Source organism: Panthera tigris, chromosome B4 (assembly GCF_018350195.1).
Source record: "Panthera tigris isolate Pti1 chromosome B4, P.tigris_Pti1_mat1.1, whole genome shotgun sequence".
NCBI lineage: Eukaryota > Metazoa > Chordata > Mammalia > Carnivora > Felidae > Panthera > Panthera tigris.
In genome coordinates, this window is record NC_056666.1 from 47634319 (window position 1) to 47658042 (window position 23724).

General features: G+C 40.0%; 1 protein-coding gene and 2 long non-coding RNA genes across 5 annotated transcripts in view; 1 reads left to right on the top strand and 2 right to left on the bottom strand.

Moving 5' to 3' along the window:
* Positions 1–1510, bottom strand: part of PLBD1 (phospholipase B domain containing 1) — a 52825-nt gene extending 51315 nt beyond the window's left edge. The window contains exon 1 of the mRNA XM_042991804.1: positions 761–1510. Coding sequence (XP_042847738.1) covers positions 761–869 — 109 coding nt within the window. The 5' untranslated portion in view covers positions 870–1510. The remainder of the gene's footprint in view (positions 1–760) is intronic.
* Positions 1511–1683: 173 nt separating this feature from the next.
* Positions 1684–23724, top strand: part of LOC107179678 — a 33775-nt gene continuing 11734 nt past the window's right edge. The window contains exons 1-7 of one of the 3 annotated variants that reach the window (XR_006219395.1): positions 1684–1827; positions 2088–2355; positions 9497–9568; positions 17540–17582; positions 18701–18791; positions 18876–18942; positions 20657–20808. This is a non-coding gene — a long non-coding RNA (uncharacterized LOC107179678). Of the gene's footprint in view, positions 1828–2087; positions 2356–9496; positions 9569–17539; positions 17583–18700; positions 18792–18875; positions 18943–20656; positions 20809–23724 lie in introns of those variants that run through there. The other 2 variants (XR_006219393.1, XR_006219394.1) reach the window with 2 other exon arrangements.
* Positions 2777–3693, bottom strand: LOC122240076. The gene is made up of 3 exons (XR_006219396.1): positions 3555–3693; positions 2930–3080; positions 2777–2832 (listed from the first exon to the last, which is right to left on the bottom strand). It is a non-coding gene; the product is annotated as an uncharacterized LOC122240076 (long non-coding RNA).

The following is a 23724-nucleotide window of genomic DNA, read 5'->3' on the forward strand; positions in this document are numbered from 1 at the left end:
TTAAGTAAATGCCATTTGTCAACTCAGCAACGACTTCACTTGCTGTGTATCTGAACCCAGACAATGAATTTCTCTCAATTTCAAACGTTCTGTAGAATGAGGATAACAAATCCTATTTAGGGTTGTGGTAAGCATTATAGGAAAAGCCCTTTAGCACACCGCCTGGCACATATCAAGCTGACAATACCAGGTTGCGGTTATTTTAAACCAAAGCCATTGGCAGTTGAGAAGAAAAACTGGCAGTCCGGAATCAGACCTCTAAGATGTGAATAAATACATTTTATTTATAAATATATTTATATTTAAATATTTTATTTATTATTTATTATCTTTTATTTATATTTTATTATTAATTTATTATATATTAATTTATTATATTTATTATCAATATATTTATTTATACTGGTTCTTTTAGGACCAGTAGAGAAAGGCTCAGCAAGCCAAGTGTCGCGCAGGAGCGAACTGATTTATTGGCCAAGAATTCTGGCCAACACTTCTTAAGTTCGCAGAAGCACACCCCGTGCCCTTCTCGGGGGCCATCCCCGAGCTGCGGCGGGCCTCAGCGGGTCCGGCCCTTCCCCCCGCCCCGCGGCGTCCGCCCAGAACCCAGACACCCGCTGGGAGTCAACCTGGCCGAGCCCGGGCGCGGGCGCGGGCGGGAGCGCACGGAGCGGCGGCGGGCGCAGCGCGGGGCACGCAGGCGCCTGTCCCCGGACTCCCCCTCCCGGGGCCTCAGGTCCTCGGGGCGCGCACGACTCACCTGCCAGGCTCGGCGACACCGCGGCGGCCAACAGCAGCAGCAGCGGCAGCAGCGGCGGGGTCGGCGGCGCGGACAGCCCGGGGCGCCCGTCCCGGCTGCGGCGGGCCATCGCTCGGCGGCCGCGACCTCCCCCGGTTGGACGAGGCAGCTGTCGTGAGAGCGGCTCTAGGGCCGGCTGCACGGCGCAGCGTCTCCGAGGTTGGGGCGTCCCTAACTTCCCTCTTCCATTAGCCCTGCCTGTTTGGGGCTTTTAGGGGCGAGGAAGCCTCACGTGGCCTTGGGAACAACCTTCGCCCCGCCGGGCCCCAGTCTGGGAAAGGCGGGTCCTTTCTGACCCTTTAGCACCCTGTGGGCTGGGCTGGGCAAGTTCCCCAGCTGCGCTTATGCGATCTGGAGAGGGTACGTGCCACTTTCCCTGCGCTCGTCGGGCAGTTTTGCTGCCCAAGGTCTGAACGAACCAGTTCACATCAACACCGCTAGCCTCTGTCGCCAGGTTTGGCCACTCGTCTGTAGCTGCTGGGATGAGGCACCCTGGGCGATGGTGACAGGCATGCCTATACGCAGCTCTGCTTCTTTGCCATTCTGCAGTGGTCTTCACGGGTCCCCTAATCCCTCAGTGATCAGTGCCCCTCCATCTCGGCTGTTTAACCTAGATCCATTTGCTACAGCCCAGGACTTTCGCTCCTTTGCCGTTCTCTCCATTGGCTGGAGCCACCACTACAATGTGATTCAGACGGGGCTGAAACTAGATCTATCCCTGAGTTCCCGCGAAGTTCCCATTTCTGGGGGGGGGGGGGAGGGGGGGTCAGTTGACATTGTGAAGTAGGCAAAACTATGCCTTGGGTGACATTGTGAAGTTGGCAAAAGGTGCCCTAGGTGACATTGTGAAGTAGGCAAAATGCATTTTATTTCTTCCATAAGCATTTGTTGAGCCCATCTTATGTGCCAGGTGCCCGGGATATACAGACAACCAAGAGCATGTCCTACCAGACAAGAAGGGACAAAGGCCTATAAATAAGCGGGTGCTCAGAAGTTGCCATTAGTACTGTGACAGAGCTATGGTTAAGGTACAGTGTGGGAACCCAGGACCGGGACAAGCCACTACAGAGTGGGGTGGGGAGGCGCTAGGTACCCCACTCTTTTCTCTTGGTCTTTCTTGCAAGCTTAACTGAGATGTCAAGGGGAGATGGGAAGGGAGGACAAGAAGCAGCTTTCTTAGAGAGGGAGATACATTTACAGTTGTTAGAAAAGATGTAGAACAATTACACCACATCTCTGTGCAAATTGTTGAACACAAGTCCTAAGCCATCATTTTGTTTGGTGACAGCACCGATTACAGTACCTGGATGATAACGTCACTTAACGAATGAAGGAACTGAGGACATTGCAAAAAGTGCACATTTTTCTTCAAGTTAGAAAATTAAAGTGAAGGCAAATTATGAGGATTCTGGCTGCGCCACCTTGGGAAGAGAGCTACGTGGGACATTCAAAGAAGTTGTGCCGCCCCAGATATTTGAGTCATGCTACCCTCTACCACCTTCTTTCATCTTACTAATCCTTCCAATGCAAGGAGCCAAGTATTTGGATGTGATCATGTATGTAAAAATACCTGGTGGGAGCTATGAGACATGCATTCATCTATTAGGTAGTCATCAAATATTTGTTGACTTCCATGTTCCAAACATAGAGCAATAAGCAAGGTGGACAAAATCTCTGTTCTCACAAAGCTTGCGCTCTAGTGGGGGAAGCAAATTATGTAAATAAATTAATTCAATCAGGGTTTCTCAACTTCAGCACTGTGACATTTTGGGCCATACAATCCTTTGTTGTTGGGGGTTGTCCTGTGTATCCCCTGGCCAGTATCCACTAAGTGCCAGTATCATCCCTCCCGCCAAGATGTAACGATCTCAACGACTCCAGACTAATTGCCAAATGCTCCCCTAAGGGGCAAAATTGCCCTCAGTTGAGAATCACTGGATTGGATGATGATACATCTTACCTTCTTTAAATTGGAGGCGGGGCAGGGGGGTTACTTCTCAGGGAGGGATATGAGCAGCCAAACTCACACCAAACTGAGAAGAGAAGGACCACAGAAGATGCTGACTATGAAAGGTCTTTATCACTTTTCTGGCAGACATGTGTGGTTTGGGGCGTCTCACCAGCCATTACCTTATTCCTGGTGCTACTTTTTCCTGAATCTGGGCTCCACTGGTTTAGGAGTTTCAGTGAGCAAGAGGGAGGCATGTTTCCACCCAGAGACACAATAATAGTTTCATTGAGCTGGGATTTGAAATTACTGCTTGGTCTTCACTGGGCTTCTCTGGAAAAAAATAAAAAGGACGCGAATGGGATTATTGTGTTGGTTAGAGTGGTTGAGCCTGACAATGAAATGGAAATACAGCTACAGAGTAGTAGGAGGGAGCAGTAGAAGAAGCTCAGGGGAGTTCCTACTGAAGTGATTAATGAATGTGCTGTCACCTCACCTAGGCAGCACCACCAGGGACTAAGTCTCCTCACCCCTCTAGGCAAACAACCCCAGCCGGCTGAGATACTGGCCCCAGTCTATAGCTGGGTGACCAGTTACAGAAACAGAGATGGTGACCTCTGTGTTTCTTTCCTTGCCGTAACATATATATGATGGATTCAAAAGTGTACAGTTCCAGAATGCAATGCACACAGGTAAATTTATTTCTTCTCATAACTAACTTAGCATTCAAACACTTATCCACTGACAGTAGAGCTTTTCACAGGTCAAATTTTGGGTTATTCAGTCTTATTTGGGCTAAGTCCTTACCATCCTTTGCCTTCTCTGTATCCTTCCCCATTTCCTGGACATTGATCTCAGTTTCAGGCGTCTTACATATTGACCTGATATTGGATAAGAGGCATCTACTCTGTGAGTCACCCTCTGGGCTTAGTGGCCTCCACCGAGATGTGGTTTATCTTTTCTGATCCTTTATCTGTGGTTCTTGGCTTTGAGTCTAGATTCTTACACATTCTGTGTGTATTAGTTAGGGTAATGCTAGCTATTGTGACAAATAAACTCCAAAAGTTCAATGGGTTAATACAACAGAAGTTTATGTGTGGCTCATATCCCAGTTCAGTGTGGGAGTTCTTAATTTGTATGTGGCTTCCTTTCATTTAGAAATTTAGAAACCCAGAGCTGCCGGGTGGTTCAGTCAGTTAAGCGCCTGACTCCTTGATTTCGGCTCAGGTCATGATGTTACTCACGGTCGTGGGATTGAGTCCTGCACCGGGCTCCGCGCTGAGTGAGGAATCTGCCTAAGATTCTCTCTCTCCCTCTGTCTCTCCCCCTGGTCTCACTCTCACTCTCTCTCTCAAAAAAAAGAAAAAGGAAAAAGAAATTTAGAAACCCAGCTTCCTTTCATCTTGTGGTTCCACATTCCCTGAGGCAGAGGCTCCCAAACTTTGTTGGTTCATAGTGTCCTTGGGGTCTCAGCAATGTATTCTTGGGGCTGCAGACCAAAAGAAATATCTAATAGTTCCTTTTATTTAGTGGTTAGTGCTAAACAACTTAATAATAGTAGTTTTCTCAGTGTCCTGGGACAGTGGTATGCTTTCTTCAAAAATCAATAATATCCCAAATACACTCTTCAGTTCATTATGGTGTGATCTACTGATATTAGTATTTCCTGTGAAAATTTAATATATTCTAGGCACGTCTTGTGAACTCATTATGGTTGTCAAACTAGAGGCAGAGACAATCACCCTAGGACCTTGGAGTCTTTTCTTCCAACCAAAAGAAGGGGAAAGAGTATAGTGTAGCCCTGCTTTTTAATCACTTTTGCTCGTATTCCACTGGCAGTCTCTAGACATATCGCCATTACTATATGCCAGAGAGGCTGGGAAATGCAACAGTTTGTAGCTGGAACATCACCCCCCAGTAGGGAAACATGATTTTTTGTGGGCAGCTAGCTGTTTCTGATACTATTCGGCAACCTCTCCATCCAGATTTGGATTCTACTGGGTCCTTTGGCTCATTCTCAAGTGTGTCTGATCTCTGGGGTTTGGCAGTAGGGACTCAAAGATACTCTAATGTGTGTCGATTAGTGAGCCTTTCTGGGGGTACATCTCCCCAGACACTTCCCCTAGTTGTTGCTACTCTACAAATCAGGTGCCGTGAGGGGCACACAACTTCATTCTAAGTTTTGCAAGTTCGTGAACTATGCTCTGGAAATTTTAAACATACTTTCCTCTGGTAATTCGAGACCTATCTTGGGTTTCTGTTACCAAATATTTCCACACGCAGCCCCACCCAGTAAGTAGGTGACTCACCCCCCCAAAGGAAGGGTGGTACTGGCCTTTGCATCAACCCACTACACATTTCTCTTATCAACTCTTCAAACTTTTTACTTCTTTGGATAAAACTGATTCAACATTATTATAATTCTTATTCCAATTTATCTTTTTAATGTATTTTTTTAAATTTTATTTTATTTTTGAGACAGAGAGAGAGAGAGACAGAGCATGAGTGGGGGAGGGACAGAGAGAGAGAGGGAGACACAGACTCCGAAGCAGACTTCAGGCTCTGAGCTGTCAGCACAGAGCCTGACCTGGGGCTCAAACTGATAAACCACAAGATCATGACCTGAGCCGAAGTCGGACGCTTAACCAACTTAGCCACCCAGGTGTCCCCCCAATTTATTGTTCTCGAATATGCTTTATGCCCTTTTATTTAAATCTGTCTTTCAAGGTTCCAAACCAAGTTTTTGAATATTTTAAAATATTTTCCTCTCCCAGAAGAAAGGTTACAGCTTTGAAGACTACGGTCTTTGTCTACTCAAGACCTCAAAAAGACACAAATTTTACGCTTTGATCTTTCAGTATTTTCATTTTTCCTCCCTTGAGCAATGAGCCTTGGACTCTTGGAATAAATAGAGTGAAGGAAGCTTTACAAGATTAAACAGTTTCTCAGAAGACAAATGTGTAGGGTAATGTCTTAGACTGCTATCCAACTATTCTGTATGTTTACTTCTATAACTAATTCTTCTCGTCTTTTCTATTCTTTCCCTCCATTATTGTGTGTAGTCCGTTTTGGTAGTTAAACTTATCATTTGGCCTATAGGTGTCAGAAGATAGAGCTGAGATGGCTACAGAACCGAAGAAAGGATGGACATGCCTCAGAAATCTTGGACTTGGGTTTGATGCTTGTGGAGCTAGTTTTGACTACTTCCCACACAGTACTGTGATGTGTGCCTGTCCTTTCTGCTTCTCACTGGCCTGCCCTTTCTATAAGCTGCCACCCATTATACTTTCCAGGCTGCACATGTCTTGCAAGTTGCATACACGAAAGAGGGGCTGCCCTTGGTCAGTGAATGTAGGGTAATCAGCATGTGTTGGCTTTACAGGTGAGAGGTGTATCAGCAATGGTTTACTGCAGCCAGAGATGTAGCACTTAAGAAAGAAGTTTCTGTACAAGTTGAATACTGACACAGTAGTTTGTGATCACTCTTTTTCCTACAGCTGATACACACGAACTTTTTACCCTGCCGATAGGCATCTTTATCCCCATCTGTCCCTCCAAAGAGGCTGAAAAAGTCACTCCCAAATACTTTTAGGGTACAGAGGATTTTCTGCATTGTTTAAGGATGTAATCTGGTGCCAGACAGCCCTTTTTTTTCAAAATGTTCTAAATCTCTTTTTCTAGCTCTTGTCGAAATTAAGTGGCTACATCCTGGAGTACCTACCACTGGCTTCCTCTATTTTTTTCTCTACTGTTAATAATTTAGCATCACCTCTTCATTCTATAGACAGAAGTACAAATGCCCAATAAAAACAACTGCAAATTAAACCTTTCCTTCGTGGGGCTTAACCTTGACTATAGATGTGAAATATTTCGGTGATGCATGTCCCTGCTTTTCTTTCAGGTTATAAGAAAGGACTTAAACCTGAATGGTACATAACAATGAATAAATGAAAAATACTTGATAAATATTTGATAAGGATGGCTGCTCCTGATGTTTTAAAACAAAGACAGTAAGAAGAAACTTTTAGGCAGTTAATTCTTGCAAACTGTCTAGAAGTCAACACTGTTAACCCGGGTCAAAACTCCAGAAAATGTTACTAGGAAAAGATCCTATTTTAGCCTAGTTGCGTAAACTAGATTTGCCTCTTCTGGACACAGGAAATGGAGTGTACATGGTGCATATTAATTTTCCAGACAACTGTAGGCTGAGAAGGGAGTCCTGAGGGAGTGGTGTCAAAGGAAATTTGAATACTCTCTCTGTTGAGAAACTGTCTGCTGTTCATTGTCTTGTGTTAAATCATAAAAATTCAACTGAGTACATTTAAAGATCAAATTGGCTTTATCCCACAATTCATGAATCGAGCAACACCCCATCTAGCAAATAGAAAAGACCTCCACTGAGCTGTGGAAAAGGAAAGGTTTTTAAAGGCAGAAAGGGGGTGGAAAAAGGAAATTCTCCCTGCATAGAGTGCAGTTTCAGGAAAGGTCCCCCTCCTAAGGGGAGCAGAAGTGGAGACTACCTCACTGGTATTGATCAGGTAATTCCAGGTTGACTGGTTAAAAATCACCATCTCTGGAGAGGTAGAAAGTGCTGTTATGTTAGACATTAAGTCATGGTTTACCCATGTGGGGCTTAGCACAAGTGACTCTAATCTGGGGCTGTTCTCTCTCTCTCTCTCTCTCTCTCTCTCTCTCAAACACTTCCTAATTGGTTTACATCTTCAGAATCCCCTTTTCCACGCTACCACCAATACCTAAGCTCCAGGCACCCCTGCCCTGCCCTCTCTCGGCAGCCAGCAGATCCTTCCCTTAAAACTGATTCTCTCAAGCCCCAATCCATCAGTCTTACTGCCCTGGAGGCTAGAACACATTTCAGGCTCATCAAAGCTTTCTCTCAACAAAGGTGGTTCTCCCCTTAGGGGTAATTGCATACCACTTCTAAGAAAAGAGTAGGTTCTGAATTGGTCCCAAAGCAAAAACAAAACCAAACAAAACTGTGAAATTTTCCAGTAGGGGGTTGTGTGTGGGAAATGTTACCTACAAAACATGAAACATCAGATTAACTTTGCCACGGGAGAATCATCTACATACATACTTTTTGGGAGGAAAGGTTGTGGTCATGAAATTTTATACTGGGTTAATTTTAGTTCATGTATTAAGGTAACAGATATTAAAGGACTCAGAAAATAGAACTTCTCTGAATCATTTTTGAAAAAATTACTTTGATAGTCTTCGACTGATAGAGTCGACTATTTTCGACTCAGAAAATAAAACTTCTCTGAATCATTTTTGAAAAAATTACTTTGATAGTCTTCGACTGACTGACATGTCAAAATTCAGGCCAGAAGAATGGGGAAGACATAATGTAAAAATTGAGAGGGGGATCTTTCACTCAGTTTGGTAATTCAAGACCCCAAATTCAGGGATCAGGTTCGCTGTGCTCTCAGCTGGGCTCCACAAGCTAGGGGCAGGGTGGCCTCAGGGCTTCCTTCGCCAAGACTGTGTTTTCTTTCTGCTTCCTCTTCTTGCCCTGTGACACAAGGTGCATTTCTCAAGCTGCATACTTCATAGCACAGGGCAGATTACTTCCTTGCTGTGGTTGATAACCATTTAAAGCACAAGTCGATGCTTTTCTGGTCAGCACTTGCTACCAAGCAACTTGGTTGGAACGCTAGGTCAACAAGAATTACCTAACAGAAGCAACGTTGCATAAAAACCATAATGGCCATTTTCATTGCCAAATAAATTGAGCAATGATTTTCTACATCCTTATAACTCCTCTTGAATAACGAGTCATGCTTTTAAAAATCGGCTCTGAGAAGCAAATGACTCAGGAGCAATCTATTAACAGTCCCAGAGCCCATCCTCTTACTGTTTATCTTCTAGGGAATGATGTTATTAACTAGGCTTTGGTAGTGTGGGATCTTTGGCTGAGCTAAACTAGAATTCACGTTTGGATGTGTCTGATGCATGCATGAGCCCATATGTAGTCACCTACCTGAGGTGGTTTGTACTGAAGAAGGATACTGGACAATTAGGTTTGTGTGTGGGCTCTTGGGGAAAAACAGAACAGGTGGGGAAAAGGAAGAAGGGAGGGAGAGAAAAGCATGATGTCTCGCCATAACTTGCCTGCCTTGTTAACTTGATTTGAGCTCTCAGAGGAGAAAGGGGCTTTAGGCAGAGGCAGAAAAAGCAAATGTCAAGGAGTTTGTGAGACTTGGGGCCATTAGATCATTGTGCCAGATGACAGCAGGGGCTGTGCAGTGGGGAAGAGAATACTTTCTTTGTTCGCATGGCTTCCACTAAGTATAAACTGCAGGGAGGACCAAATTGCATTGACCCTGTTGAGATAAAATGCATCCTATGGTCAAGCCCCACCATGATACCATGAGCAGAGCCCCAAAACTAAATAGTTTCATATAAGGGACATGCTTGTGCAAGGTTAATGAAATGGAAATGTGGCTGGAAGAAGGATGGGACTTAATTGACAATTGTACCAAACCTGAATTTGTCTCACTGCATGCATAAGTTGTTACATATTCAAATGGATACAAATTTTAAATGGGGTGGAGAAGGGGAAGCCAGCTAAGCAAAGGAAAGAATTACAAGAGTGTGTTGTAATGCATGCTTCTGTGTTGTAGGATTTGGGGTGATTTTTCCCCATGTCCGTATTTCCCAAAATTTTTTATGACAAGAACATAGTAGTTTTGTCATCTAAAAATTTAATTTTTATTTTAAAATATCCACAGGAAATTTCATTTTATATAAAAAAGTGAAAATATTTGACGGTGTCCTGACTGAACAAATCTTCTAAATAGACTGTAAGTAGAATCAGGAGTTTTAAATTGGCTATTGTATACTTTGAAACATAAAGTATGTTTTCTCACTTTGTTGTTGTTTTCAAGCCCACACCCAACTCGGGGCTTGAACTCACAACCCTGAGATTAAGAGTTGCACGCTTTACCAACTGAGCCAGCCAAGCATCTGCCCTAAAGTATATATTCGATCAAGCTTTTTCACTTTGAATGAACATATTAACAGTTTAAGTCATGTTATTTTTGTAGTTGTTGTTAGACTTTTTTTCAAAGCCTCTTCAACGCCAAAAGCAACAGTTGAAGGTATAAATCATCTAGGAAGCATTTTCAAAATGCTCATGGTCGCTTAATGCCCCTTATCAGTCTGATCTTCTCTGGGCTGGGATTTTAAAAACTTCCCAAAAGATTCAAATTCCCCCTAGCCTGTGCTGTTGAAAGCCAACAGCCTATATAATAAAGTTCAAATCACGATATGACTCTATGCCTTTCTATCTCATTTCGTTTCTCCTGGGTGAACCCTCTTCTGGTCTACAGCAGGTCTGAAACATCTTGCCCTTTCTTTCCATTTTTGATGAGCTTGTTCTCCTAGTTTATTCCTTTCTTCCCTTCCTTTCCAAACCAAGCTGTCATTTAAGGCTCAGCTCTAGGCCCAAATCGGCTCTGTTCAACAAGCACTTTGGAGGGCTTAGTAAAAAATGAGTCACTGTGCTAGATACTGCTCAATGAGAAGGTTTGTAGCTACTGCCCCGGAAGAAGAACTTACTACCTGGCAGTGGGATTTGGGTAAGTACACAGATTACTACAATGCCAGACAGAATAATACTAAGTGCCACACAGGTACGAGTTGTATGAGGTGCAAAGAGGGTAGAATGAGCTTTATCCCAAAGTTGCTTTGATCTGTGTTCACTTTTTCCTGCCTTATTGTTGTACTTATTTATAGCACTAATTTTGGCCCTTATTTTCTTTTTATGTGTGTTTTATGTGGGTGTACTCTCCTTAAATAACTCGAAATCAAAGACAACTCTTAAATGAATTTTGTTTTCCCCCAGGGTAGCCCAAAATAGTGGGATACCTGGGTTGCATGGAATTGAATCCCAACGTAGGTGGATTATCCAACAGCATGGATGATGGGAATGCAGTGGCTCCACCAGGGGAATGAACTTGAAGTGCCCCACACTCTAAAAAAGAGACTTGGGGCGCCTGAGTGGCTCAGTCAGTTAACCGTCCCACTCTTGATTTCGGCTCAGGTCACGATCTTAGGGTCATGAGATGAAGCTCTGTGTCGGGCTCTGTGCTGAATGTGGAGTCTGCTTAAGACTCTCTCACTCCCGTTCTCTCTGCCCCTACTCCCTCTTAAAAAATATAATAAAACTAAAAAAAAAAAAATAAAAAAATAAAAAAGAGCCTCCACTAAGCCTTTCCAAATAAACAGTAAGCTAAGTAAAAGCAGAAAGATTGCTCTGTAATCTCCAAGACTGGTCTCCCGTTCTTCCTTTCATCCAAATTGCTTCACTAGCTTCAGATGGAGAAATTCTGATGCTCTTAAGAGAATGAGTTTGCGTTTCTATTTGTTAATGCTTTCCATGCAACACCGTTTCAAATCTTAACTTTGCCACTAACTTCAGTTTGCAGGTATATTTATCTCTTTGCCTTTGTTTTCTCCTCTATATAATGGGAATGATAATGCTAGTACCTACCTCATAGGCATTTTGTGAGTTCAGAGAACTAAAGTGATTTGACAATATCCACGTAACATAACATTTCACAAGTGCTCTCTTGATCCAGTTTTGGAGTCAGAGCTAGAAATTCTCCATTCCTCTTCCAGGTAGTTTGCTAAACCCCTACCCCAGTTACTTCCCTTGTTAGGCTCTAACACCCTTGGGTTACAGTATCCAGTATCCAACTGCCAGAGGCTCCCGGATACTAACACCCAGGGATGGCCTGATCTTTGGGCCCATGGAGTTATTCAAAATACCCAGTCCCTAGAAAGACACAAAACCTAGCTGACATCACTCTGTTGGCCATAAAAACTGTCCTTTTGGCTCTGCTGGCTGGCTCAGTCCCAGGTACAAACTGCTGTGTGACTTGCATGGCAGCCTTCTCTAGTTTGAAGCTGTGACAAAGTTCTGCCTTTTGTCCGAGGGTCACTGTGCTAAGTCTGGCCATCCAAAGAACCTATAATCATACCTGATATCATATAATTATGAAATAAATGGATACATGTAAAGCACTCAATAAATGTTACTTTTTTTTTTTTTTTACAAAAAAATGGCTTTCTACATTTCCAATTTCTGGAGATTCTGTGTACACAAATGATGCAAGACAATTCCTTTTAAGAATTCAAACTATTGAATCTTTAGATTGGAGCTAATCTCAGTAGAAAAGTACCTTTTTGCTTTAATTTAGTTTTGACTTTATTGTATTCCAATATATCACCCCAAAATAGGCCTCTCTGAAGTAAAAATTATTTTGAGCTGAAGGCAATTAAGAAGCAGTAAATGCAGAAAAAGGGCCTCCTTTTCTGCACGAAGGCAGAAACTAAATTCTCCTTTTACTGGAAACAGACTTTATTGGCACCAGAAGAGGTGACAGAGAGGGCACCAGAAGAATTTGCAAACAAAACTTGTTAAACGAATCCTTATTTAAGGAGGACAGGGACCACCTAGGTCTCGTTGGACTGTCCCCAGCCCAAACCCCTTTGTCTTATCAACTTTTCACCCATTTATTGTTTCTTTGTCCTAAAGATATAAAAGCTTCCTACTCTAGTCACTTCTCCAGGTTTTATTCTCTTGTGAAGGCTTCCATGTACGTGGAGAAATTCAACAAAATTTGTGTGCTTTTCTCCTGTTAATCTGTTTTGATCAGTTTAATTTCCAGTCCCAGCCAGGGACCTTGAGAAAGTCAAGGAGAAGTTTTTCTTCCTCTATAATATCACCATGGAAAATACAATGTATGCATCCAAAATGCAGCTTAGATATAATTTTAAAAAGTATTATGGAAAATTTTACACTTAAACAAAATCGGAATAAAAACACAGGTACCGTCACCAACTTCAATAATTTGGCCAATATTCATCCAGACCTCATATCCTCATCCCACCTAAGCTAGAGACCATTTTCTAAAAACATAATAATGCCATTATAATATATAAAAAAATTAACAGCAATTCCTTAATATCATCAACTACTCAGTTTCCGGATTTCCCCAATTACCTCCTAGATTTCTTTCTTTTTCTTTCTTTCTTTCTTTCTTTTTTTCTTTCTTTCTTTCTTTCTTTCTTTCTTTCTTTCTTTCTTTTTTTTTTCTTTGCTTTGGGATCCGGACAGAGTCTACTCGGCATAGACTACATTTCATTAATATGTGTCTTAAGTCACTTTTAATGTATCACTTCCCTTTCATATTTTTTTCCTTACAATTTATTTGTTAGAGATACCAGGCTGCTGTCCTGTAGAGTTTCCATATTCTCACTTTTGCTGAATGGATCTATGTTGTATCAGTTAAAAAAAAAACATTGTTGAGGTCTCATTGACATAACCACACATATTTAGAGTGTACAGTTAAAGTGTACATACATTTTCACAGAGTATACACATATGAAACCATCATCACTCTAAAGATAAAGAATCTATCACGTAGAAATTTCCCACCTTTCCTTAGTAATCCCTCCCTCCCACCCCTTCCAACTGTCCCATCTGGAACAACTAATCAGTTTTATGCCACTGTGATGTTCATTTTCTAGAATTCTATGTAAATGGAATCATGCAGGATGTATTCTTTTTATATGACTACTATCACTTAGCGTTCTTTGAGATCTATCCCATGTTCTTTTTTATATTGCCAAGTAATATTCCAATGTATGGATAGACCATGATTTGCTTACTCATTTACTATTTATGGACACTTGTGTTATTTCCAGTTTGAGGCTATTCTAAATAAAAATTTTGTGAACATATACATACAAGTCTTTGTGTAGACATCGGCTTCCATTTATCTTGGGAAAATAATTAGGGGTAGAATAGACAAGTTATGTGATAGATATACGTTTAACTTTTTAGGAATTTGCAAACTCATTTTCAAAATGGTTGTACCATTTTACATTTCCACCGGCAGGATATGAGTATTATAGTTCCTTCATATACTAGTCAACACTTGTATGGTCAGTCTTTAATTTTAGCCTTTCTAATAGATGCGTAGTAGTATCTCACTGTGGTTTCAATTCACATTTTCCTAATGAAGAAAGATATTGAGCATCTTTTTTTTCTATTTATTTTGATTTTCTAATATTTTATAATAATATATACAATACAATATAATAATATAATAAATAATATAATATATATTATATAATAATAAATAATATAATATATATTATACATAATATATATTATATAATAATAAATAATATAATATAATAATATAATAAATACTATTTCTAATATTTTCTATATTATTTTCTATTTATTATCTATTTATTTCTGTTTATTTATAGAAATAAGTTTATTTCTATTTATTCAATTTATTTATTTATTTTGAGAGAGCACGAGCAGGGGAGGGAAAGAGAGAGTGGGGGAGATAATCCCAAGCAGGCTCTACACTGTCAGCATGGAGCTCGATGTGGAACTTGAACCCACAAACTGTGAGATCATGACCTGAGCTGAAATCAAGAGTTGGACACTTAACCTACTGAGTCACCCAGGCGCCCCGATGTTGAGCATCTTTTAATCTTCGGTGAAATATCAAATCTTTTGTTCATTTTTAAATTATTTTTGTTTCCTTGTTACTAAGTTGTTTTTTAATTGTGATAAGATCGCATAAGATCATCCTCTCAACAAATTTTTAAGTATGTGGTATGGTATTAACTTTGAGCACAACGTGGTACAGTGGATCTCTACAACTTTTTCATCCTGCTTAATTGAAACTTGATACCCATTTAACAGCATCTCTCCATTTCCCCCTCTTCCCAGCTCCTGACAACCATGATTCTACTCTGTTTCTACGAGCCTATTTTACACACCTCACATGAGTGGAATTAGGCAGTATTTGTTTTTCTGTGACTGGCTTATTTCATTTAACATAATGTTCTCAATGTTCATCCCAGTTGTTGCATATGGCAGGATTTCTTCCTTTTCAAAGGCCGAATAATATTCCACTGTATGTACATTCCACATTTTGAATCCATTCAACTACAGATACATTTCGATTGTTTCCACCTCTTGGCTATTATGAATAATGCTGCAGTGAACATGGGAGTGTGAATATTTCTTGAAGATTCTGATTTCAATTCTTTTGGATAAATACCCAGAAGTAGGATTGCTGGATCGTTTGGTAGTTTGATTTTTAATTTTTTTTTTGAGGAACATCCATGCTGTTTTCCATAACTGCTGCACCATTTTACATTCCTAACACCAGTGCAGAGGGTTTCAATTTCCCCGCAATCTCACCAACACTTGCTATTTTTAATAATATCCATCCCAAGAGGTGTGAGCTGATATCTTATTGTAGTTTTGGTTTTCATTTCTTTGATGATCTGAACATCTTTTCATATAGCTCTTGGCTATTTGTATGTCTTCCTTGGAGGTATGCCTATTCAAGTTTTTTGCCCATTTTTAAATAGAGTTATGAGGTTTGTTGTTGTTGTTTTGCTATTGAGTTTCAGGAGTTCTTATATATTTTGGATATTAACCCCTTATCAGATATGTGGTTTATAAGTATTTTCCTCCATTCCATAGGATGCCTTCTCGCTATTGATTTGTTTCCTTTGCTATGCAGCTTTTAGTTTGATGTAGTTCCACAGGTATATTTGTTGCTTGTTCTTTTGGTGTCATAGTGAAGAAATTGTTACTAATACCAATTTCATGAAACTTTCCCCTTATGTTTTCTCCTGGGAGTTTTTGGTTTTAGATGTTGTGTTTAGGTCTTTAATTCATTTTACATTGATTTTTGTGTATGATATTTCCAGATATATTCTTGAATACATATTCCCAATGTGTATTCTTGGTATCCTTATCAAAAATCAATTGACTGTGTATGCATAGGTTTATTTCTGGGCTCTCCATAATCTTCCATTAGTCTATATGTCTGCCTTTATGCCAGTACCATACAGTTTTAATTACTGTAACTATGTGACATATTTTGAAATCAGAAAGCATGATGCCTCGAACTTTGTGCTTCTTTTCCAACATTGTTTTGGCTATTCAGGATCCTTTTGGATCCATATGAATTTCAGTATTGTTTTTACTATTTTTGCAAAAAGTGCCCGTGATATGGGATGTCTTTCTATTTATTTATGTCTTCCTTAATTTCTTTCATTAATGTTTTATAGTTTTCGATGTATAAGTCTTTCACCTTCTGGTTAAGTTTATTTCTAAGTATTTTATTGTTATTGATGCTATTGTAAATGGGATTTAAAAAATATTTTTTATTTAAAAAATTCTTCTAATTTTTTTATTTTTGAGAAAGAAACTGAATGTGAGTGGAGGAGGGGCAGAGAGAGAGGGAGACACAGAATCTGAATCAGGCTCCGGGCTTTGAGCTGTTGGCACAGAGCCCAAAACAGGGCTCAAACTCACAGACTGAGAGATCATGATCTGAGCTGATATCAAGAGTCTGAAGTTTAACTGACTGAGCCACCCAGTCACCCCAAGGGATTGTTTTTTAAATATCCTGTTCAGATGTCATTGTATAGAAATGCAATTGATTTTTGTATGTTAATTTTGTATCCTGCAACTTTATTGAATTTTTTAGTACCAACGGTTTTTCAGTGGTCTTTAGGATTTAGGATTTCCTACCTATAAGATAATACCATCTGCAAACAGACAAGTTTACTTCTTCTTTTCCATTTATTTCTTTTTGCCTTTTATTTCTTCTTGCCTAACTGTTCTGCCTAGGACTTCCAGTACTATGTTGAATGAAAGTGGCAAGAGCGGCCATCCTTGTCTTATTCCTGATCTTAGAGGAAGAGTTTCAGTTTTTCATTGTTGAGTATGATGTTAGCTGTGAGCTTTTCATATATAGCCTCTGTTATGTTGATGCAATTTCCTTCTACTTCTACTTTGTTGAGAGTTATTAATCATGCAAGTATGTTGAATTTTGTCAAGTGTCTTTTCTGCATCTATTGAGATGATCAGCTATTTTTTCCCTTTACCCTGTTAATGTGGTATATCACATTGATTTGGTTATGTTCAACTGAACTTGCATCCTAGGGAAAATTCCCATTTGGTTATGTATGTGATCCTTTTAATATATTGTCAAATTTAGTTTGCTTTTATTTTGTTGAGTATCTTTTCCATCTTTTCCTTTCAGCCTCTGTATGTCCTTAAAGTGAGTTTTTTGGAGACAGCATATAGTTGGATCTTTTTGTTTGTTTGTTTCCCTTTAAACAACTCTATGTACTTTGACTTGGGAGTTTAATGTATTTACATTTAAGTAATTATTGATAGAGAAGGACTTCTTATTGCCATTTTATGAATTGTGTGATATTATCTTGTAAGTCTTTTGTCCCTTCTTCTCTCTTTTGCTGTCTTCCCTTGTGGTTCATTAATTTTTAAATTTATTATTATTATTCTTTTAATAACATGCTTTGATTGCTTTCTCATTTCCTCACTTTCTTTGCTGTATTTTCTATAGGTATTTTCTTTGTAATTACCATGGAGCTTACATAAAACTTCTTAAACTTTTAACATTCTGCTTTAAGTTGACAAAAACTTCAATCACAAAACTATACCTTTATGTCTCTCCCTAAAGCACTTTATGTTATTGACGTCAAATATTACAACCTTTTTTTTTTTTTACTGTGTATCTACTTCATGTGTTTTTATAGTCATAGTTTTTTTTTTGTACTTTTGTATTTTAACTTGTACACTTGAACTAAAAGTGATATATACACCACCATTACAGTATTACAGGTTCTGCATTGCTATCCATGTTTACATTTACCAGCAAGTTTTATGGTTCATATGCTTTTGTGTTGCTGTTTAGAATCCTTTTGTTTCAAGTTGAAGAACTTCCTTCAGCATATCTCGTAAGTCTGCTTTAGAAATTTTCTCTTTGTCTTTAGCTTTTGACAGTTTGATTATAATGTGTGTCATTATGGACTTCTTCAGATTCATCTTTTTTTTTTTTTTTTTTTGGAGACTGTTGAGCTTCTTGGAGCAGAGGTCCATATCCTTCCCTAAATTTGAAAGTTTTTGAGCATTCTTTTTTAACATAGCTTTCTGGCCAATTCTCTTTCTTTTTTTCTGGGATTCCCATAGTACTGGTCCATTTTTTTTTTTTTTTTTTTTTTTTTTTTTAAAGGAAAGCTTTATTATTTTTGGGACAGAGAGAGACAGAGCATGAACGGGGGAGGGTCAGAGAGAGAGGGAGACACAGAATCAGAAACAGGCTCCAGGCTCCGAGCCATCAGCCCAGAGCCTGACGCGGGGCTCGAACTCACGGACCGCGAGATCGTGACCTGGCTGAAGTCGGACGCTTAACCGACTGCGCCACCCAGGCGCCCCAGTACTGGTCCATTTGATGGTCTACCATAAGCCCCATGAACTTTTCATTCTTCTTTTTGCTCCTCTGACTGGATAATTTCAAATGACCTTTCTGAATTCACCCCTTCTTTCTTCTGCTTGCTCATCTGCTGTTGAACCCCTCCAGTCAATTTTTCAGATCAACTGTTGTATTCTTTGGCTTCAAGTTTTCTGTTTTGTTCTTTTCTATATTTTCTGTCTTTTTGTTGAAATTCTCATTTTTTCCGTGCATCGTTAGCCTGAACTCACTGAGCATTTTTATGATAGTTATTTTGAATTCTTTGTGACATAATTCATATATCTCCATTTTATCAGGGTCAGTTTCTGGAGATTTAGCTTGTTCCTTTTGGGGGGGCCACATTTCCCTGTTTTTCTTTGTTTTCCTTGACTCTGTTTTGGTATCATCCACCTCTCCCGATCTTCCTGGACTGGCTTCATACAGGTGGAGACTTGTCACTGTCAGCCCTGCCAGAGAAATATGGGGGGTGGCGCTCTCAAATCTTCTTTGTTTATATGCCTTCCCTTCCCTTGTATGTTTAAATTCCCAGAGGGACTTGCTGGTTTCTTATTGCAGGATTTTATAATCCCTTCCTCCCGCTGATATCTGTCTGCTATACCATAGATCTTCTGGAGCAGCAGCACACCCATGACCTTGTCCTCAGTGATCCCCAGATGTCTAGAGTATGCCAGGTCCCATCCGTGCTCAGAGATAGGTAAGACTGGAACCAGCTCTCAGGCAGTCACCTAAAAAGTCTGAATGTTGTATATATATTTCTGTCTTCTCTTTTCCTCATCAGGGATAATCTTGGAGCTGGGGATCTTCCTGATTGGGCTGTGCTGAATCATGGGTAGGAGCTTTTGTGAGTAAGTAAATGCCATTCCAAACCTTTGCCTTTATCCTCAGCAGCCACCAGTCATCTAGAGTGTGCATGGTCTCATCAACATTCTTTTTTTTTTAATGTTTATTTATTCATTTATTTCGAGAGAGAGAGTCCGCACCCGCATGTGTGCGTGAACAAGGGAGGGGCAGAGAGAGGAAGAGAGAGAATCCAAAGCAGGCTCCATGCTGTCAGTGTAGAACCTGACCCGGGGCTCGATCTCACGAATCGTGAGATCATGACCTGAGCCGAAATCAACAGTCTGGCACGTAACTGACTGAGTGAACCAGGTGCCCCTCATCAACATTCTCAGAAGCAATCAGGTAAGACAGAAGCCAGTCCCTTGGACACTCCTGCAAAAGTTAGAATGTTGGGTGCAAGGTCCACCTCTCCCTCCTCAGAGAGCAAAGCTAGGATATGAGGATTTCTACTTGCTCACAGTACACTGAGCCAGGAGGAGGGTCTATGGCAAATGTGTACATGCTAGTCCAAACAGCTGCCTGAATGCCAGTTCCAATAAGGGGCTGCCTCTTTTCTCAGTGGCTCCCAGTCTGGGCCCTCACCTGTTATTGCTCAAGTTCAGGTAAGACAGAAACCAGTCTCTTGGGCAGTCTTCAGAAAAGTGAGAATGTTGGATGTATCATCCAGTCCTTTTCTTCCCTCCCCAGGAACAAGTTGGGACGAGGGTTTCCTCCCAGCTGGGCAGTGCTGTGCCAGAGGGGAAGGATCATGGTGCCTTGAGTTTTCCCACTGGCTTTGATGTGGATGGTTTTGCACTCGCTCATGGTGCAGGAGCCTCTCATCTGGTTCCTGGATTTCTCACGAAGGGAATTGGTCTGTGTATTATGAATTGAATTGATGGGTCTGTGGGAGGAAGGAGGGTCCAGAGTTTTCTGCCATCTTGTTGATGTCACTCAGTATTAATTCTTCTTACTGAGTTTTGAGAGTTCTTTATATATTATAGATATAAGACTTTTTACTAGATAATCTGATTTGCAAATATTATCTTGCAGTCTATGGTTTACCTTTTCATTTTTGTTAACAGTGTCTTGAAAGAGCAGAAGGTCTTAATTTGTATGAAGTCCAATGTTTTCATCTATAAATGTTCTACATTTAAGTCTACAATCCTTTTTGAATTATTTTTTGTTACACGATGCAAGATACTGAGGAATATTTTTCCTTCCTCCTTCTTCTTCTACTTCCCCTACCCTTTACCCCTCCCTCATTTGTTCATTTCTTTTTTGTCCAACCCCTTCAGTGTAGTTATGCCATTCACCCGTGATACATTTAAATAGTTTTATTGTTGTTGTTATCCTGGTTTTAGTATGGTCTCCCTCCTCAATCCTGGTTGATTTAAATTACGTGTATTCTCTGAGTAGATGAAACACTAACATGGTTCTCAAATTCAGAAAACAGAAAGTTACACCCACAGAAGTATCACATCTCCCCTCCCCTCCCTTCTACCTGCTCCAATTCCCACATTTTTTTATAGCCCATTCCCATATACTCCCTATAGAGAACCAATCTTCTAAGGTTTTGGTTTATCCTTCCTGTCTTTTTCACAAATAAGCTGATATGTGTATATTTTATTTTTCCTTCTTTTTAACGGAAAGCTATCATACTAAATGCTCTTTTACACGTTGCTATTTTTGCTTAAAAATGCATCCACAACTGTTCATAGAGACCATCATTTCTTACAGCATTTTCTGGATGACCACAATTTATTCCACAGTTTCCAACGTGTGGGCATTTAGGTTGTTTCCAGTGTTTTTGCAATTACAAACAACACTGCAATGTGCATATGTATTGGAGGTGTATCTTCAATGGAAGACTGTTGGAGGTGTATCTTCAATGTAAATTCCTAGCGGTGGGATTGCTGGGTCAAAAAGTAAGTCCACATGTAGTTTTGCTATCCTAACTTGTGTGCCAGGGCCTCCTCTAAGAGGGTGTACCAGTTTGTATTTCCACGACCCAATAAGAGAATGCTTCCTTCCACAAAGTCTTGTCAACAGAATAGGTGACAATCTGATAGTATTTTTTTTTTTGCCCTACAAAATTTTGTATCTTTGCATAGTCACATTTATAAATATTTAATTTATTGCCTCTGGATTTTGATCATTTAATAATTTTTATAATTTCAAAGCTTTCCCGACAGTAATGTTATTTTCTTTCTTTGCTCTTTTTTCTTTTAGAGAGAGAGGGAGAAAGGGAGTGCATGAGTGGGGGATGGGGGCAGAGGGAGAGGGAGAGGGAGAGAGAAAATCCCAAGCAGGCTCCATGCTCAGTGTGGAGCCCTCCTTTATACTAATGTTAAAAAAATCATTTGTGTTTTATTCTAATACTTGTATGGCTTCCTTTTTTACTTTTATTTTCCTAATACATTTGAAGCTTATTCTTGTGTACCGCATTAGGCAGGGATATCATTTTATTTTTTTCCCAAATGGTCAAACAGTTGTCCCAGCATCATTTATTACCCAGTGGTAATAAATGGTCCATCTTTATCATACACTAATTTCTATGTGTACTTGAGTTTATTCTATTCCATTGGTCCATCTATCTATTTATGTTCCAATCCCCACACTTGAAATTATAGAGCCTTTACACTGTATTTTAATATTTGGTTGAGCTAGTCCCCTTCGTTTTTGTTTCTTTTTGTGTTTCCCTATCTATTCTTGCATGTTTATTTTTTTCATATGAACTTTAGTAAAAACTTATCTAACTCCATAAAACTTTTGTTGATATTTTATTGAAATTGTGTTCATTTTATGTTAGTTTAGGAAGGACTAATTTCCTTATGATGTTGAGTCATCTTATCCAAGATCATTGTTTCCAATACTTTTTACCATCTCAGTAGCAAGTCATATTGACACTCTCATTCACGAAACACTTACTGTACATTTAACATGCATCAGGTACTGTGCTAGGCATTGGAGACGTGGTGAATAAAATAGCTTTAGATTTCACATAAATAGATGAATGAAACCACATGGGTCTCCATTAGAGTTAAACTATACATGTCAGAATAACTAAGTCTTTAGTTCTGTGCTGTTTAATCTGGGGAAGGTTTGCTATGGTTCTATTTTATTTCACACTTTTCTAAACTAACCTCTTTGCATTATAATGGTTTGCTTCGAAAAGGACTGAACTGGCATCACTGGGTTACAGAAGCTTTAAGAGGACAACCTTGCATCACAGTAGACCTACTTAGGCATTCTTAATGGCATCACAATTACCAGTTTAACCCAGCTGACTACCTGCATGAATCCAGCTGTCTGTCTGTGCTTCCGTTCCACTATCTGAGCCTCTGATGGAGGAAACCAATCAGGCAAAAAGCTTGGTGCCATTAGGCGTTCATAAATCTCAACCCAGAATGAACCCTCATCTCTGCCTAGCCATGCTATTGTTTCTTTGGTCAGTTTGCTTTCTCCCTTCCACAAAGATTACTTCAAATTCCCTTTACTCTCTTCCCTCTAACAACTTTACATAAGCATCTGGATTTCCACCCATCTCTGTTCTAGCCTGTTACAGTAAAGGAGTGTTTCCTCCCATTTAGCTAAGATCAATCTCTCCAACAGTGTCAGATCCTCCCGTCTTCTTTCCCTTTCACTCCTAACTCAGCCTCATGCTGTCACCTATTTATTCCCTCTTCCTTGTCTGTGGCCTCTCGATTCTTTTGCAAAACAAACAAACCTCCTGAAACCCATCATTAAAAACAAAGCCAACAAAATCCTTCATCTTATTTTCCCTTCTAACAATGGCCATATGTCTCTCCTCCTCTTCACAGCCTAATTTATTAAGTCAGATGATTTTGTAAGGGTAAATAGAGACAATCCTCATGGATGCAGAAGTGTACAGTTATTGAGAAGTGAAAGAGCTTGAAGGAAACATGGAGATAGCTGTAGACTTCCACAGGGTACCTGGGCTGTGTGGCTAGATTTAATCTGAGGGGCCGTAGGTATGCTTGCCTGTGGTGAACTAGGCAATATGAACAATATGGCATAAGTGTGGGTCTGGAATCAGTTTCTTTACTTGAACATTTTAAATGACAACATTTACTTTGCAGCATTGTTGTGGGGATTAAATGAGCTAATGGGTATAAAGCTACTTACCATGGTACATGCCCAGTAAATTTTACCTATCATTATATTTGTAATTGTAATTATGTTGTCAGATGGGCAGATGTGTGCAATCAAATTTGAAAGCCTACCTATTCAATACAGAAATAAATATCAAGTCACACAGCTGTCTTTGAACTACATGTGGGCTAGTGCTTTAGACATTCATTCCTTTATTCATAAAGGAACATGCATCAGAAACTTTGCTAGGTGTTAGGGATTACAAAGAAGAATAAGACAAAATCTGCTTCCAATGATCTCTCAAGGCAGTCAAGGCATAAGCATGTAATTATAGTGTGGTAAGTGCAGTGATTGATCAACACAAGGTATTTTGGGAGTTGAAAGAAGGAAGCGTACAGCCTGGGGTGAGGTACATCAAGTCTGGAGCTGGTTCTTAAAGTGAGTAGATAGATGTTAGCAGAAGAAAGAGAGGAGGAAAGCAGGGAAAAGATTTTAAAGTCCCTCTGTCTATGCAGTTCAACTCAAAGACTCTGGAATTTCATGCGTTGCTTAATTTAAAAAAATTTTACTACTAAAAAGTTATTTGTAACTCATTGGCCTATTTGAATGATATGTAAAGAACAAGGTATTACACGATAATAGGAGGATGAGTCAAAACTTTATTGCTTTGGGAGTGGAACATACCAGGAATT